The sequence below is a fragment of the Numenius arquata genome, chromosome 9, assembly GCF_964106895.1.
Source record: "Numenius arquata chromosome 9, bNumArq3.hap1.1, whole genome shotgun sequence".
Taxonomy (NCBI): Eukaryota; Metazoa; Chordata; class Aves; order Charadriiformes; family Scolopacidae; genus Numenius; species Numenius arquata.
The window spans coordinates 37,335,916-37,351,628 of NC_133584.1; the positions used below are offsets into that span (position 1 = coordinate 37,335,916).

Sequence of the window (15,713 nt, forward strand, 5' to 3'; positions counted from 1 at the left end):
AAGTTCAAATTGGGAATATGGTATTTCCTTTTTAATTTATTTGTTTATTAACATGAGGCTGGACTGGACAAGTCCCTTGGAGCACAGCATTGAACTAGGCAACCTACAGAGATCCCTTTCTATGAAATTTAATAGAAATGCTGAGTCTAGATTACTGTGTTTCCTGCTTCACTGCATTTAATCACACAAATAAAGAAAATACTCCCAATGTTTGAGATAATAAGCATATCCAGCCTAATAATGTAAAAAAAAAAATAAATTAAACTAAAAGCTTCAAAACCATGATGGAATCTGGCACAGAATGAGTGCTCAACCTGGCGAAGGAAATAGTTCTACTTTGTTTGATGTTAACCTTCATTATTTTTGTAAGAAAACACTATATAACAACAATAATTAAACATTACATGGCTAGTTTTGATTTCTTGGAAAAAAGTCTTTATTAAGCTTAAGGCTTTTTGATGACTGTTCTGGGAAAGTGATTGAAGACATGGATGTAGACATTGAACAAATCAATTGTTTATTGAGACTTTCATTTTCTGGGAAAGTGGAATAATTTATCAACATGAATGTAAAATTTTAGAGTGAATATATTTTTAAAGGACATTTTATCTAAGCGAGGTTGCATGGCTTAAACCGCAAACACCAAAGTGAAGTGAGAAGACATTTTGGAAGGAAAAAGGAAAAAGAAGGCTGCAACAACTGCTTTGGACTTGGTACAAACAATTAAGACGTAACAGCAAGATAATCCCTTCCTTTAATTCCTTCCTGTAATCAAATAAATGGTATATAAAACTAGAATGCACTTCCATTTTCTCTAAATACAGAAAAGAAACAATAAGACAAGAAAGAGAATATAAACACTGTTCGCGTTAATAATAATCGTATCTTTAAAAATAAGGTATCTGTTACATTAAGAAACCAGAATGACTCAAATAGGGAATGATTGGAAAGGTGATGGAAATATGACCTTGGACACTGACTTTGTTCCCTTGCGAGAGGAGCACATTGCAAACAGAAGCGATTCAGGTTCTCAGCACAAGCATAACCTCCCTCAATTTTATCTTCTCACCATCTCTCAAGCCCTCTTTTATTCTGTTTCAGGAATAAAAGCTTTAAACAGAATCTAAAAAACAACCCCAAGAGGAATCACTTCCAAAGAATGCTATGTAAGTTGTTACTGATACCATACTTGGTTATTAAACAAGGTAGTCTGAGAAGAAACAGAAAACTCAGAGCGCACTAATGTGAAGTAATTTTTTCTTTTTTTCTTACAATATAGAAAAGGAGGAAAAAAAGAATATGCTGCTTATTTATTTTTCACATTAATTTTTACCATTCTTAGTGTATTTACTATACAAAAAAAATCTACTTTATCTGTTTAGAAAAAATACGACATTATAATGGACGATTAATTTCTTTAGGCTTATTTCAGAATAACTGCTGCAGTTTCCCTACTCTTTCAGAACATACAATTTATAAAACAAAGTCTTAATCTCAAACATGTAAAGTTACATAAATTATAGAATTAGAAAGAATGTTAAATAAGTTCTTAAAAATTAATAAAATATAATAAAAATATATAAAGTTCGAAACCCATTAAATGCTCTTTCTTCAACGCCCGTATGAAACTTTGAGCAACAAGTAGCAGATGATAATGTATTTAACTAGCTGCTAAAATATAAGAGAAATTGTGAAACCTTTTTTGGCAAAACTCTTAGAGTCATTGACTAGTAACCTGCTAGAATGCCACTTGTTTTTAAAACCAAAATAAAATTACAGTTTAATCAATTACAACATGTGGAGTCCAGATACACTTGAGTCTGCACAGATACACCATGCCACCACATACACACTTTTCACCAGTTCACAATTCAGTACTTGAGAACGATCATTAAAGGCAGGAAAAAATGCTTCATTTTACCTACTTAGTAGTTTTAAAAGCCCACAGTAGTTTTCCATTATCAAAGTAATTTCTAGACTGAAACTATCGAGTCCATGACCTGAACAATCTTTCTGTTAGGTATTAACATGCCTCTCCATTTTATATACAAGCACAGATAGAAATAAAATATGCCACAAATACATTAAAAGACATTTATACTTAAATAAAAAGCTAGTCTATTCCAATGTGAAATGGTGAATCATTATTTTGCATTTTCCATGCATACCAAAGCTTTTGCACACACTTCAAAAAATAGTGGTCGAAGGAGAAAAGACTCCTTACAGTATTTGCTTTTAAAATATATTTTTTCTAGTAGGTCTTCTTGTTCAGAAAACCTATTTAGAGAGCCAATCATTTTCCACATAAACAAAAGAAAGTTCACAAGCGTAAAGGGCCATTAAACTTACAGGAGCTGCAGGGAAGCTGGATGAAAGCTCATATGGTTCCTCTGAGATCCAATGGCCCAATTCCAAAGACCATAGAACCTGAAATAAATTAAGCAGTAAGTAGAACTCTTATAATTTCAAACTCTTTGAATGTGTAATTCAAAGTAACAGTGCAGTTGCTATAGTTGGTTTGATATTTCATTTACCCAAACCAAAGGATTCGCTGAAAAATCAAGCAAATCAGAAAGATACAAATTTTACAACCAGAACAAACCATTAAAATATCAAAGTGATATTTCTATGCATAGCTACATAAAATTTTAAAACCTTGTGGGGCTTTTTACATCATGATACATAAAGTTAGAGTAAAGATTTAAGAAGGGAAGTCATACTATATCAGTTCTATTGTCTTGATTCAGTTAACCATTGAACTTCAAGAGGTTCCTGTTGGCCCATTTCTCCATCCTGTCAAGGTCCCTCTGTATGGGAACACCCACCTGGTGAACCAAACACTCCTCGCAGCTTTGTAACATCTGCAAACTTGCTGAGGGTGCGCTCTCCCCCATCATCCAGTTCACAAGCGATGTTAAAAAATATTGGACTACTCTCAACCCCTGCTTCTGACTGGGTTTATGCAAATATTATATATAGTCCACATTACATACATAAATCAGTTTACAAAGAAGAAAAACTCAATTTCATTCTCTTCAGAATCCTCCTCTGTCAACAACCACATTCTAAAGCACAAAAAAAGGTTGCTGACAGTGCAGAGTACTGACTGTCTGATAATTTGTATTCAACTGAGCTCTGAAATACTGGATCAGTACAGTGCTTGGAGACTTTGGACTACTTCCAGACTTCTGTTTCCACCAGGGCCATCACAAAATAGTTAACAGAAAAAAACCCCTACTTGAAATGGTTATATTTTCAGGGTCCAAAATACACTATTTTTAATATTTTATTTTTTTAAAACTTTCGAAACTAGTCCATCCAGCATTTTTCCTGCATTGATCTTCTAAACCATTCTTCAAAAAAATTTATCATTATAAGTCACAACTGATAGACTATAATATTAAAAGCCTCACAAAGAGTGCTCAGAGACAATCTCTAAAGTGGGAAAAGTGTCATCTTTATGGCAAAATGGAAAGAGGAGGAAGTTCCTACCATGGCTTGAGTCATACAAAGGTCATTTTCCTACTAATCTCTAGATAGTCTAGATTCTGAAGCACACTCTGATGGAAAAAGAGTTCATTTTCCTCTCAGAGCTTCAGTGCTGTAAGCTGAGCCATAAAGCTTCTCATATAGGTAAAAGACTGGTAATTTATTTGCCACGTTTGTCCACTGTCACACATTTGAGCTTTGCAACATCCCTCCTGTAGTTGCCATTTGGCACACCTTAAATACAGGCCAAAAAAAAGCATTGTTACCCACTAGTGGGAGACAGCACAATTCAAATGTGCAACCTTAAAAACCACAGCAACCCCTTAATACCCTGCTGCTCCTACAGCCACTGGTAGTATTAAGTGAACAGGAAGCGTACATATACCCCAAAAAGGGATATATAGAATTTATTAGATAATAAATCCCTGTGTTTAGGACAATTCTACCTCTGGCAGTCCCATTTTACCTAAATAGTTCTCTAGCCATTTTAAATAGATGATGTCTGTTTCTTACTGTTAGCCCAGCCATGCACCATTGAACTGTTGTCATTATTCACCTTAGGACCAGCTGAATTTCATCAGTGTGTGAAATTATTCCCATGCTTGATTCACAATTAACTGAAATAGTATTTTTTTTACTCTTTTGGAAGACGCCATAGAAATCCATATATTATTAGTTTTAATTTAAATTATAAAACTTTACCTCATAAAATTTGGGAAGCAGTGCTACAAGATGTTCCTCTTAGACAAAAGTAAGCACAATAGATATCAAGCATGATAAAGTTATCCTTTACAATCTTACAGCTCAGTAACTAAATAAGATTCTAAACTGGACAGACTGATTATAAACTAGTAATGTAAACCTTATAAAATGGCCTAACTGTATGTAGGAAAATAAGCTTCTGTAAAGGGCTTTTTCACCCCAAATCTGTTGCTACAAGAAGCAAATCGCAAACTGAATTTAGGAAGAAATTTTGTTATGAAAAACAAGTTCTATAGTTTTTAGTCCGAAGTAGCTTATGCTTGACAACTTTCAGGGGCACCAGCAATCTCTAATAGGAACTGTTAGAAAAGTTGGTGCTTTGTGTGATGTGGCAAGTGGTGTTTTACTTGTGAGGGGAAGGCAGGTGTCCAATTTTGCAGGCTACTGGAAGTGAACAGTGATTTTTTTGTTGATAGTGAAAAGCAGCACATCTTCAAACTTATTGTTGAACTTTATTACAAAAATCCAAATAATATTATGTTTACTTTTAGGAAATGCACAACCAAATATTTGAAAATGCAACAGCTGTTCAAAGAAAAAAGAATTTCTATAGTCATTATATCATACCAAACCTAAAAATAAGTTAAGCACATAATAAATCAATGACGTTTAAAAATATTCAAAATCTGATAATACTCTGTTTAGCCAAGAAAAGTATAACAACTTCTTAAAAACATACAGATAAGACTGCAACTTAGGATTCTAGTTATACATTTTAAAGGTGGTACCTGTGTGTATTTTTTATAACTACTTTTTACAATTTGCAATAAGAATATTGAGGCCTGTTAGCTTTCTACTTATAGCTGTATATATTTATTGCAAATAAAACAAACTTGTTAATCCAAGCCATTTATCTTTTAATCACAGTATAAATCAACTTTAACCGAACCAAGAAAATTGTAACTTCGAGAATTGTAATTCTTCGAGACATGCTGTACGAAAAAAAATATTTGTAAATACTCTTGAGCAGGAACAGATGTATACATGCTGTATAATGTGTACATCATGTACCGAAATAACATCATAATACTGAAAACATGTTTGTACCAAGAGTAACTGGCCAACAACCCAAATAGATTAAAACACAAACCCAAAAGATTAGTTATGATTAAGTAACCCCATTTCATTTTCCAGGCCAATTTTACAGTAACAACCTCTATTAATCCCTTTAATATTTACAGAATTTTGTTTAGAAATGAATATTGTTTATCTTAACAAAAGATGGATTAATGCTTGTCTATCATGGTTCTGGAATTGAGTACAAAGGCATCATCTCTACTTTCCTAGATAAAAGGAAAATTAGATACAGAGTTCATGAACAGGTCCTGTAGTAAATAATTAGGTCACCACTCACTAAAACATTCAGTTTTCATGAACACAAAGGCAAGAGCTCTCCATTTTAAGTCACTGCAAGTTTGCTTCTGACTTTGCCAAATTTTCAACCAGTAACACTAAAAAAAATGCTTCAAATTCATGTAAGACAAAAACAAGTTATGATTTGCAGTATTGAGTAAACTACTTTCTCTTGTTATGTCAGTAATATCTTCATATTCAACAGTTCCTTAGAATGTGGAAAAGGACTAAGAAAAGTTGAAATACTTCAGAATATAAAAGCATTTATATTAAGAAGAAAGAGATATCTGGAAGTTTTCAAATGTGCAGTTATGAAAGGTTTCGCTTAAAATATAATGACAAAGGAGTACAGTATGGATCAAGCATGAATGCTGGATATAGGAGTATCAGAAGTTAGGAAAATACAGCTGATACATTCTTAATGTCTCAATGTTATCAGATTCTTGTAGAATGCAGTCACGCTAGTCGTGGAGGACCCAAGAAAGGAGGAAACAGGGAGGGAAGATAAGAGTGGGAAAAGCATAGTTTTTCAGTGAACTTCTTAAAACCTTAAAGAATGTTCTCCTGTGGACTCTAGAATCAAGTTGATCAATCTTCTGTTACTTCATCCTCAAGTATGGACTATTTTATCTAATTCAGTAGCAGGCAACCTGTACTGCATGGAGCTTCAACAGGTGTCCTGTAGGTTATACAGCCATAAGGTTAGCCTTGGTGCAAAGTTTTCCTTTGCATATCCAAATCAGTTATGTTCTTTTATTCACACTAGATAGGCAAATTGATGTCAAACATCAAATTCTCAAGAGTCTGAAAAGACATGGTTTGACTAATCATTATTTAAGGCCTCTTATCCATCCAGCCAGCACACTGAGTGATCATATGGTGTTTGTACTTGGATAACTCATCTTGAAATATGTAAGTGGAATGCTATGAAGATTAAACGTCTAATGACAAATTTAATATTTCTCCAAGATCTCTCTCTAAAAAGATCCTTTTAAGTTTTTCTCAGAAGAAGAAAAACATATTGCAGCCTAAACTATGTCTCCATGTTATAAGTCAAAAGGCAGAGGTAAATAATATTTCAGCTTCTTAAAGCGTTGAGAAACATCTTCCAAAAGACAATCATCATGGCTCAAAATTAATACCTTGTTTAAAAAGTACTACTGATTTCTCCACACTGATTAATTATTTTAATTATACAATTTGAATGATTTTACCAATGAAAGTACTTATGGTAGGATTGACTCTAGTATAGAAAGGCATTTAAAGGATTCAGTATTGTAGCATTAACAAAAGGAAAATATTATTTTGCTTAAATGAAATTCTCCTGACTAATTTTCTGTGGAATTTCTCAGGATGGCTAAGTAAGGCTTCAGCTTTCTCTTCTCTAGTTAAAGTATTCAGTTAACAAATTTGTGTAAAAAGATGGCAAAATTATGCCAGTGACATATTTAGAAATAAGAAAATAATGATCTTATGTGATAAGATGCGTAGATTTATCCAGATAGGAAATAATTTCTTAAAAAGTTCATAGCAATATTTTCTTTCAGTGAAATAAATGACTTAATTACTTGAGGGATTAGACATTTATGGACAAAGTTGTACCCAGCCTCAGTGAAAGGTTTAAGCACAGTTCTAAAAAAAGTAAAAATAGCAATATTCACATATAGGCAGATACTATAAGACTGAACACTGAACAAACTTGTGATCTGGAGAACTGAAGTTTTTCTCTAGTTCCTTCTCATACAGCTCTCCTAGTAACTTTAGAACTTTCTCTAAATAGCATGAATAAAATGAGTGAAGACAGCTTCAACATTTGACCCATTAATATTTAGAGGAACAAAGTAATCCTTGGACCAAATCCATTTAACTTACTGGTATTATATAACCGATATAGATGATCCTGTGATGTGTCTAAAAGGCTGTAAGATAGCAAGAGAAAGTTTGGCATTGCTACTAGTCAGTACTAGTCTATGAAAATCATGTCTTGATGTTTTCACCATGGATTCATTCACAGAAGTGCAGTGCATAAAACGGGCAATGAAATTCCAGGACAGCAATTGCCAGAATACTGATTATCCAAATACTACCTTATGCACATAGATAGGAAACTATTTTACTGGATTTTTGCAGTAGTTATGTACACATTTAGCTATCTTACTAGTTATCTGAAGCTTTTTCTCAAGGAAATATACAGCTTTCATGTTTGACTACCCTGTTAGGAGAAAGCAACTTAAAGCAAATATGTTGTTACTTGTTTAAAACTCCATACAAAGCTAAGCATGTGACAGATATTTCAATATATTTCATTCATAGATGCATAGAATCTTGTTGATTCTATGCATCTATGATGATGTGATTCCAGTTGAGGCTGGAATGGATCTGTGGAGAATGTCTTGTCCAAACCATCTGCTCAAATATGTTCTTCTTAACGTAGCCAAAGATGCTATTGGTCTTTTTTTGCCACAAAGGGACATTACTGGATTGTTAAGGTGACCAAAGATGCAAACCCCTTTATTCCAAGGGAAATTAATCACCAAGAACTTCTGAAAACCCCAAAGTATACCATAGCAGCTTCTTTGGATAACTACATGTATATCACATTGGACAAGCTTCACACTGGTAAGTGCCAGGAGGCATCTTGAAAACAAAAATGCAACAGTGGTTTTCAGCCCAGCCCCTAAATTTTGAAGTATTTATAAGACAAAGCAAACAAAGACACTTAAAGTTATTCTACAACTCTTTTCTGTATAATATAAATTCCAACAGCTACGTTTTATTGCTCTGAAAACATGAGAAAAGTTGAAAAAACTGTCACCTGCAACGTCAGATTGAGTGGTTAATCTCCATTATCACAGTGAGCAATTGAGGTGGTTTTAACCCTGCACTGACAGATAAGCTCCCCACCTGGTCACTAGTCGCTCCCCACCCCATCAGGATGGAGCAGAGAACTGGATGGGCAAAAGCAAGAAAAAAACCCACACCTTATGGGTTAAGATAAAGACAGCTAATAAGTGAAGGGGAAAAAAAAAAAAAAAAAAAGTTAAAAAAACTCTCCAGTGATGTAAAAGTAACCGTTCCCACCAGCAGATCGATGCCCAGCAAGTCTATGAGTAATGGCCGCTTAAAATCCTTCCCAGTTTTACAGTTGAGTGTGATGTCATATGGTATGGAAAATCTCTCTAATCAGTTGGGGTCAGCTGTCCCAGCTGAGTACCCTCCCCACTTCTTGTGCCCCCCAACCATACTTGCTGGGGGTGGGGGCTGACCAAAAAACAGGTAACACCTTGATGCTGTGTAAGCACTACTGAACAACCGCTAAAACACTGGTGATTTCTATATTATTCTATAATAATGATTTTGGTCACCGGTCTAAAACAAAGCACCATACAGGGTACAATGAAGAAAATTAACTCCATCCTGGCCGGACTCAGTACAGCAATTCGTGATTACCTTGTCTTTACAGTAACAGTCTGATAACTTTATGTGGTAGTCCAGAAGAAATTTTGAGGATATACAGTGATTATTTGATCTGGATGTCTGGGAGCAATTTGTGTAAATTACAAAGTTTCCAAACTACTCATCTACAAATACCTTTCCTTAATTTTTTTTTTTTATAGTTTTTCCACTATGCAGCAAAATATCTAACAATTCCTTTCATTTTTACCAATGCTGCACACAATACGTGTTTCAGAACACAACAGAAATATATTAAATCAGTATAAAAAAAATTCAAACTGAATAATATGACTTGGCTAACATTGAGCAGAAATGGTCTGCTTAGCCTTTAATCTGTCCAAAAATAATGCACGTGGCATGAGTTTCTGAGCCATGAGATAAGACTTCAGGCATTTCTAAAATACACACCGAGGTATAATACAGGAATACTTTGATTATATTAAGTACTGAAAGACTGTGAGTAACGTAACAGAGCTTCACACAGATAAATTTCCACTAATTGAACTAATTACACCTGAATATCTCAACAACATTGCACCACTGTATGCAACATGGACATAAACATGGGTATATCGGTCATATTTCAGCTGTACAAAATAAGTTTAATTTATGCTGTAGTAAAATTAAAAAATATTTCTTACCCATTCATAAGAAACAATCCAACACCCACGAGCAATTCCCAGCATAACATTCAAGGTACGACGAGGACTCCCTGTGACTACATGGCTTGTTGTTTCACATACATCATCTGAGAACAAAAAGTCTCCAAGTTTATTCACCACCTGAATTACTGTATTTTGCATCCTAAAAAGAAGGAAAAAAATAATGTTGAATCGATATGCGAATTATAAAAAAGCATATACACACAACACAAATTAACTCAAATTCACCTCATTTCTTTTCTCATTAATCTTATCTTTTTCTGAGCCTCTACGCATTTGCTAGCTCTAAATTCATTAGCCTTCTCACGAAGTCCAAACAGACCCTTTTCTGTCATCACACAATCATATCTACTTGTACATCAAAGCTCTTTTGTCCCACACATCTATCTTGTCTGTTTAGATAGAAGCTTTTGAGTCAGGAATTATCTAACATATTGTTTGTGTACAATGCCTAGTAAAACAGAGCCTCATTCTTGGTTGCTTTTTTAGTGCTATCAAGAGTGTTACCAGGAAATATAAACACTTAGACACAGCACTCTTAAGAAGTTTTCATTAGGAAGCACCAGATTTTCAGCATCTGAATAAAATGCTGTCTAAATTTAGAGAGACGTCCTAAAATTCTGGCTTGCTACCTATATGTGTGATCCAATGCTTCAATTAAAAATTCACTTATCCTTAAATACTATTATAATTAAACATATAAAATGAAATATAAAATCCAGAATGGCCACCTATAACTGGAATTCTAATTTGAGTTTTCTACACAGCTACAGTGAAGCACACAAATATATCATTGTGAAAACAGTAAGATCTTGGTGTCACTAGAGAAAAGCTGTTGCATGAGAACAATTTACTGTTCTTATTAATGATTATTTTCATAAATCACTATTATAAATGATCATTAAAGATCTGTAAATGAAAGCCCAGTTTCAGTGCACTCTCTGCTTCCCCTGTATGACTTGGAAGTGTCCATGGCATGCTACTCAATATAAAAAAATTAAGCGTAACCTTGAACACAGTCACATCTATCATAACAGCAATACTCTCAGGTAAAACACTTAAGTTGATCACTGACATAATATGAGCACACTCAGAACATCTCCACAAGCCTCTGGTCTGGGGTTACTTCATTCTCACTACATCTCACTCTACAGAAAGTAACTCACATAAAACTCCCAAATTACCCCAGATAAAACAAACGCTACTTAGAGGAACTCTAACAAAACGGCAAAAAATTCTTCACAGAGAATGCAGCAATCTATTTTTTTAAGAAGTTTCAAACATTTAAATGAATAGTAAAAACAATGCAGCAAATTAATTTCACGCTTAAGTCAAAAGGTGATATTGTATGTGGATACTGTACGATCATGATTCTATGATCACAGAATCATAGAATCTTTATAGCTGGAAGAGACCTTTAAGATCATCAAGTCCAACCGTTAACCCAGCACTTCCAAGTTACTACTGAACCAAGTTACTACTAAACTAGTTACTACTACTAAACTACTAAACATGTCCCTCAGCATCAAACCACTGACCCTCACATCAGCGTGAATTCTGGCCTTGGCTATATGGTTTTGACTGTTACTAGAATAATTACTATTCCCTTTTCATTTTATGAGCTTTAACTTAGCACAGCCTACAAGTGACAGTTTTTGGGACGTTGCAACCCGTGGGGCTGGCCCTGCCTAGACTGCATCCTCAGGGGATGCATTTCCATGCTCTACCTGAGCCTTTTCTTAGTTCTTTCTTGTGTCTACACAAAATTTTTACAATGAGAGGAAAAATTCCTGTTGTACAAGAATTGAATCTAAGATATTTTATAAACTGCAGTGAAAACTCACCAGTTTGTACTTCGGTCAGCTAAAAAAACTGACAGATACGAATTTACAGCAAAATTTCACTGAATTTGTGATTCAGAAAAACAGGTAGCTGCTGGTTGTCAATCAGTGAGCAGTATTTAATATAATCTCAAAACCCGATGCCGTGAAACCACTGAAGTCATACATCTTAAAATTTAAATTCTAATGACCCACTTTTGAGGCTGTAGCTACTGGGTAGCAAAGCTGGCTTTTGGCCATTGGGTTGTATTTTGGAAGACTATTTTCTGTTCTTTAGTCCTTTCAGAAGCAGTCCCTCTACCTTCACCCATTTAAAAGTTGATGAATGCTTACAATCATAGACAGCCAAAAGCACAATCTTGATGAAGAAGTTTTGAAGAAAATCAATTGTTATCACCAGAAATTTTTATTTAATGAAACAATAATTGGGTAATGGGAAAAATCAACATACAAGCAACCTAAAAGAAATAATACATTAATGACCTCTTCCAATAAAAGATCTTTTTCCCTAGCTCTGCCAGGATTTGTTCTCCTCTCTTGCGCAGATCACAGCCTCTGTTTTCCACTACTCCTAACCGCACTGTAGCTATTTTCTTTACTTTCCCCACAGTGATCCTGTATTGCATGACTTGCGATGTGCATTTTATAATCTTGGTATTATTTATTATTATTGTGGCATCCAGTCACATTAAATAGAAGAAAAGTATTAATTCCATTTTATGTTTCTGACATATATTAGTATACTTGTTAATAGGTATTGACAACCATTTACAAAGAACTTCTACAAGGATAGCCACTAAGTGCTGTTTCTGAATACTTATATCTATGTAACTGTCAAGATTTAATTACTTCAAAACTGGAACAGATTTGTGAGTAGCAGAAATATCTCGAGTTTTGAAAAAGAATTCAAGAAAGTCTAAGCAAGTGTAGTATAAAATATGGAATTGTGTTTTTGTTGGATGTTCCTTATGCTATAAGACTTTTAAGAGACTGATAAGAGCATGCCAGAAAATTATTAACTCTCCCCTAAAATATGCAGTGGCAGCTGCTTCTAAAGTTTTGAAACTAAGTGGCTAAAAAGCCTACAACTGATATTTACTCAGCAACTATTTGTATGAAAGAAAACATTTCAAACCAATGTTTTAGATTATGACTTTTTAAATAGAAATAATTAAAATGTATGGGGAAAAAGATAAGTCTTGGGCTGAAAGTCTGAACCATTTACTATGCAAAACTACTTTTTACACTTCCTTCAGAAAAATTCAAAACTTGTTTAAGATTTTATTTTTATTGCTCTGAAGCCCTGCTGAGCTCACCTATGGAACAACTACTTCAGTCTGCACCATAGTAACACAAACACACACGTACAGTGTAGATAGCAACAACGTATACATGTATGTGTGTTTCTAGCTAGAATACAAAAATCAAATAAAGTATTTTAACACCCAGCGCAAAGATAAATTTCACTTTGTAGAGACATAAAAAGATGATCAACATTCAAGTTTAAACAGTAAGCTGACTAAAGAGTCAAAATGTTTAATACTTACTCAGAAGACATACTTGTCATAACTAGTGTCCTCGTTGGCTAGAGACATGAAAGAGACAAGAAAACATCAAAAAATCTGAAAAGTTTTCCCTTTTGAAAAAAACCTTCAATTAGAAACTGTTCCATTAAAAGGACTAATCAACTTTGTAATTACAGTATCACCTGGGAAAGAGGCTGTACTAATTAACACATATACTAGAAATATTAAACTTTGAGGACAAGGAAGGAAGGAAACCCCTTCATCATGTCTGGTATCAATGCATCCAATATAGTAGAAAACAGGAATAGGATTATTTATTATTAAAAACAAAAAAGTGAAGGATTTCCAGTCTAGGATGCCACAGAAAAAAGGACAGTATTTGTCTTTCACCTTTTCCTTCTTCTGATCAGGTAGAAAGAAAAAAGCAGCTTACATTCAACAAAGAAAACCTGTAATTTAAAATTATTCCAGTTTCTTCCTAAGGAAAGGCAGAAACTGCCTGAGATGCTGCGGGAACAAGTATATATTTATTGTAAAGTATTATTTTAATAATTTTGTTTTATTTCGGTACTGTAGGTTTTTGGTGGTGCTTTTTTTTTTTTTCCACAACTTTAGTATTTTAAGTGCAGGTTTTTAAGTTAACATTCTTTCACTCTTGTCTAGTGAATAAAAGCTGTCCAAATAACATAAAACACAAGGTATACCCCAAAAGTACTGCAGACCTTAAACCAGCAATTCTAAGACACCTTAAAAAGCACCGCCCCTTCCCCTGCAATACCCCCCATAGCTTCTGTGCAAAGTAGGAGTGTTTGCCCCATACAGACTTTAAATAAGCGTTTTAACAATTAGTATTATAGAAGTCAGAAAAGGAAAGAGTATCCTTGGGTCATCAACACTGACATGAAAGCCTGTACCATGCACAAAGGTAGAAAGAACATTAATTTTAGCAGTATCAGAGAAATACGTAACTGAGCATAACACAGTCATCAAAAAATACACATAAGAAGAGGTGTTGAAAATCCTGGCTAAAAATTACTTGTAGCCACGTACACATGCACAAGTATGTATACATAAACATTTTAATTTTGTAGAAAAAGCAGATAGACTTTTATACAATGATTTCAAACAACTCCTCCTAATTTTCAAAATCGATATATGAAATTCAAATTATTTCCCTAGATAACTACTGCGCCATAAGAAATAATAATTCCCGTTTCTGCCCCCTTGCCACCCCATCCCCAACATATTACCACAACCACAAGCAGTAAGCTCCCAAAGTCTCTGCTAAAATTCACTTTTGAGTATTGAGCTGTATTGAGCTGAGACTATAAAAATATTTTTAATTGGATTACAGCTGGTTGCATGGGCCAAAAAAGACTACAGGGCAACTCATTTTACCCAGTAATGAATCACAGAACAGAAGAGAGAACAAACTCTGACGCAACTCCATCTGTTCTCTCTTATCAGTACAGAACTGCTCTCCATTAAGTGTTCAAGCAATTTGTCACCTTTAAGAACAGAGTTCCTTCAAATTATCTGTGTAGACTGCTATACTGTAGAGTAATAGCATGCGCAATGACTACATAGGTGTTCATTATATGAACAATCTTTGCATAAATAAAACAATTTATATATCATTGACAAGATAAATATTAAAGACAACATAAGAAGCAGTCTTTTCAACATACATGGTAATTTCATGGTACTTACATGGCAATTTTCATTGCAGTGACAAGTGGTGTCCCTCAAGGGTCCGTGCTGGGACCAGTACTGTTGAACATTTTTATCAAAGACATAGACAGAGGGATTGAGAGCACCATCAGCAAGTTTGCAGATGACACCAAGCTGTGTAGTGTTGTCGATACACCGGAGGGACGGGATGTCATTCAGAGGGACCTGGACAGGCTGGAGAGGTGGGCCCAGATGAACCTCATGAGGTTCAACAAAAGCAAGTGCAGGATTCTGCACCTGGGAAGAAACAATCCTCAGTATAAATACAGACTGGGGGATGAGGTATTAGAAAGCAGCCCTGAGGAAAGGGACTTGGGGGTGCTGATGGACGAGAAGCTGGACATGAGCAGGCAGGGTGCTCTCACAGCCCAGAAGGCCAATCACACCCTGGGCTGCATCAAAAGAAGTGTTGCCAGCAGATCCAGAGAGGGGATTCTGCCACTTTGCTCTGGTGAGACCTCACCTGGAGTACTGTGTGTGGGTCTGGAGCCCTCAATATAGAAAGGACATGGACCTGATGGAGCGGGTCCAGAGGAGGGCCACCAAAATGATCAGGGGGCTGGAGCACCTCTCCTATGAGGACAGGCTGAGGGAGCTGGGGTTGTTCAGCTTGGAGAAAAGGAGGCTCCGGGGAGACCTCATAGCAGCCTTCCAGTACCTGAGGGGGGCCTACAGGAAGGCTGGGGAGGGTCTGTTTACAAAGGCCTGCAGTGACAGGATGAGGGGCAATGGTTTCAAGTTGGAGAAGGGGAGATGTAGATTGGATATTAAGAAAAAGTTCTTTACCATGAGGGTGGTGGAACACTGGAACAGGTTGCCCAGGGAGGTGGTTGAGGCCCCTTCCCTTGAGATATTCAAGGTGAAGTTCGACGAGGCCCTGGGCAACCTGGTCT

At 35.3% G+C, this 15,713-nt stretch overlaps 1 protein-coding gene across 1 annotated transcript in view; it reads right to left on the reverse strand.

Annotated features, from left to right (window-relative positions):
- Window positions 1-15,713, reverse strand: part of MCPH1 (microcephalin 1) — a 130,466-nt gene that overhangs the window by 79,222 nt on the left and 35,531 nt on the right. The window contains exons 10-12 of the mRNA XM_074154087.1: window positions 13,111-13,148; window positions 9,702-9,864; window positions 2,350-2,427 (exon numbers count right to left, since the gene is read on the reverse strand). Coding sequence (XP_074010188.1) covers window positions 2,350-2,427; window positions 9,702-9,864; window positions 13,111-13,148 — 279 coding nt within the window. The remainder of the gene's footprint in view (window positions 1-2,349; window positions 2,428-9,701; window positions 9,865-13,110; window positions 13,149-15,713) is intronic.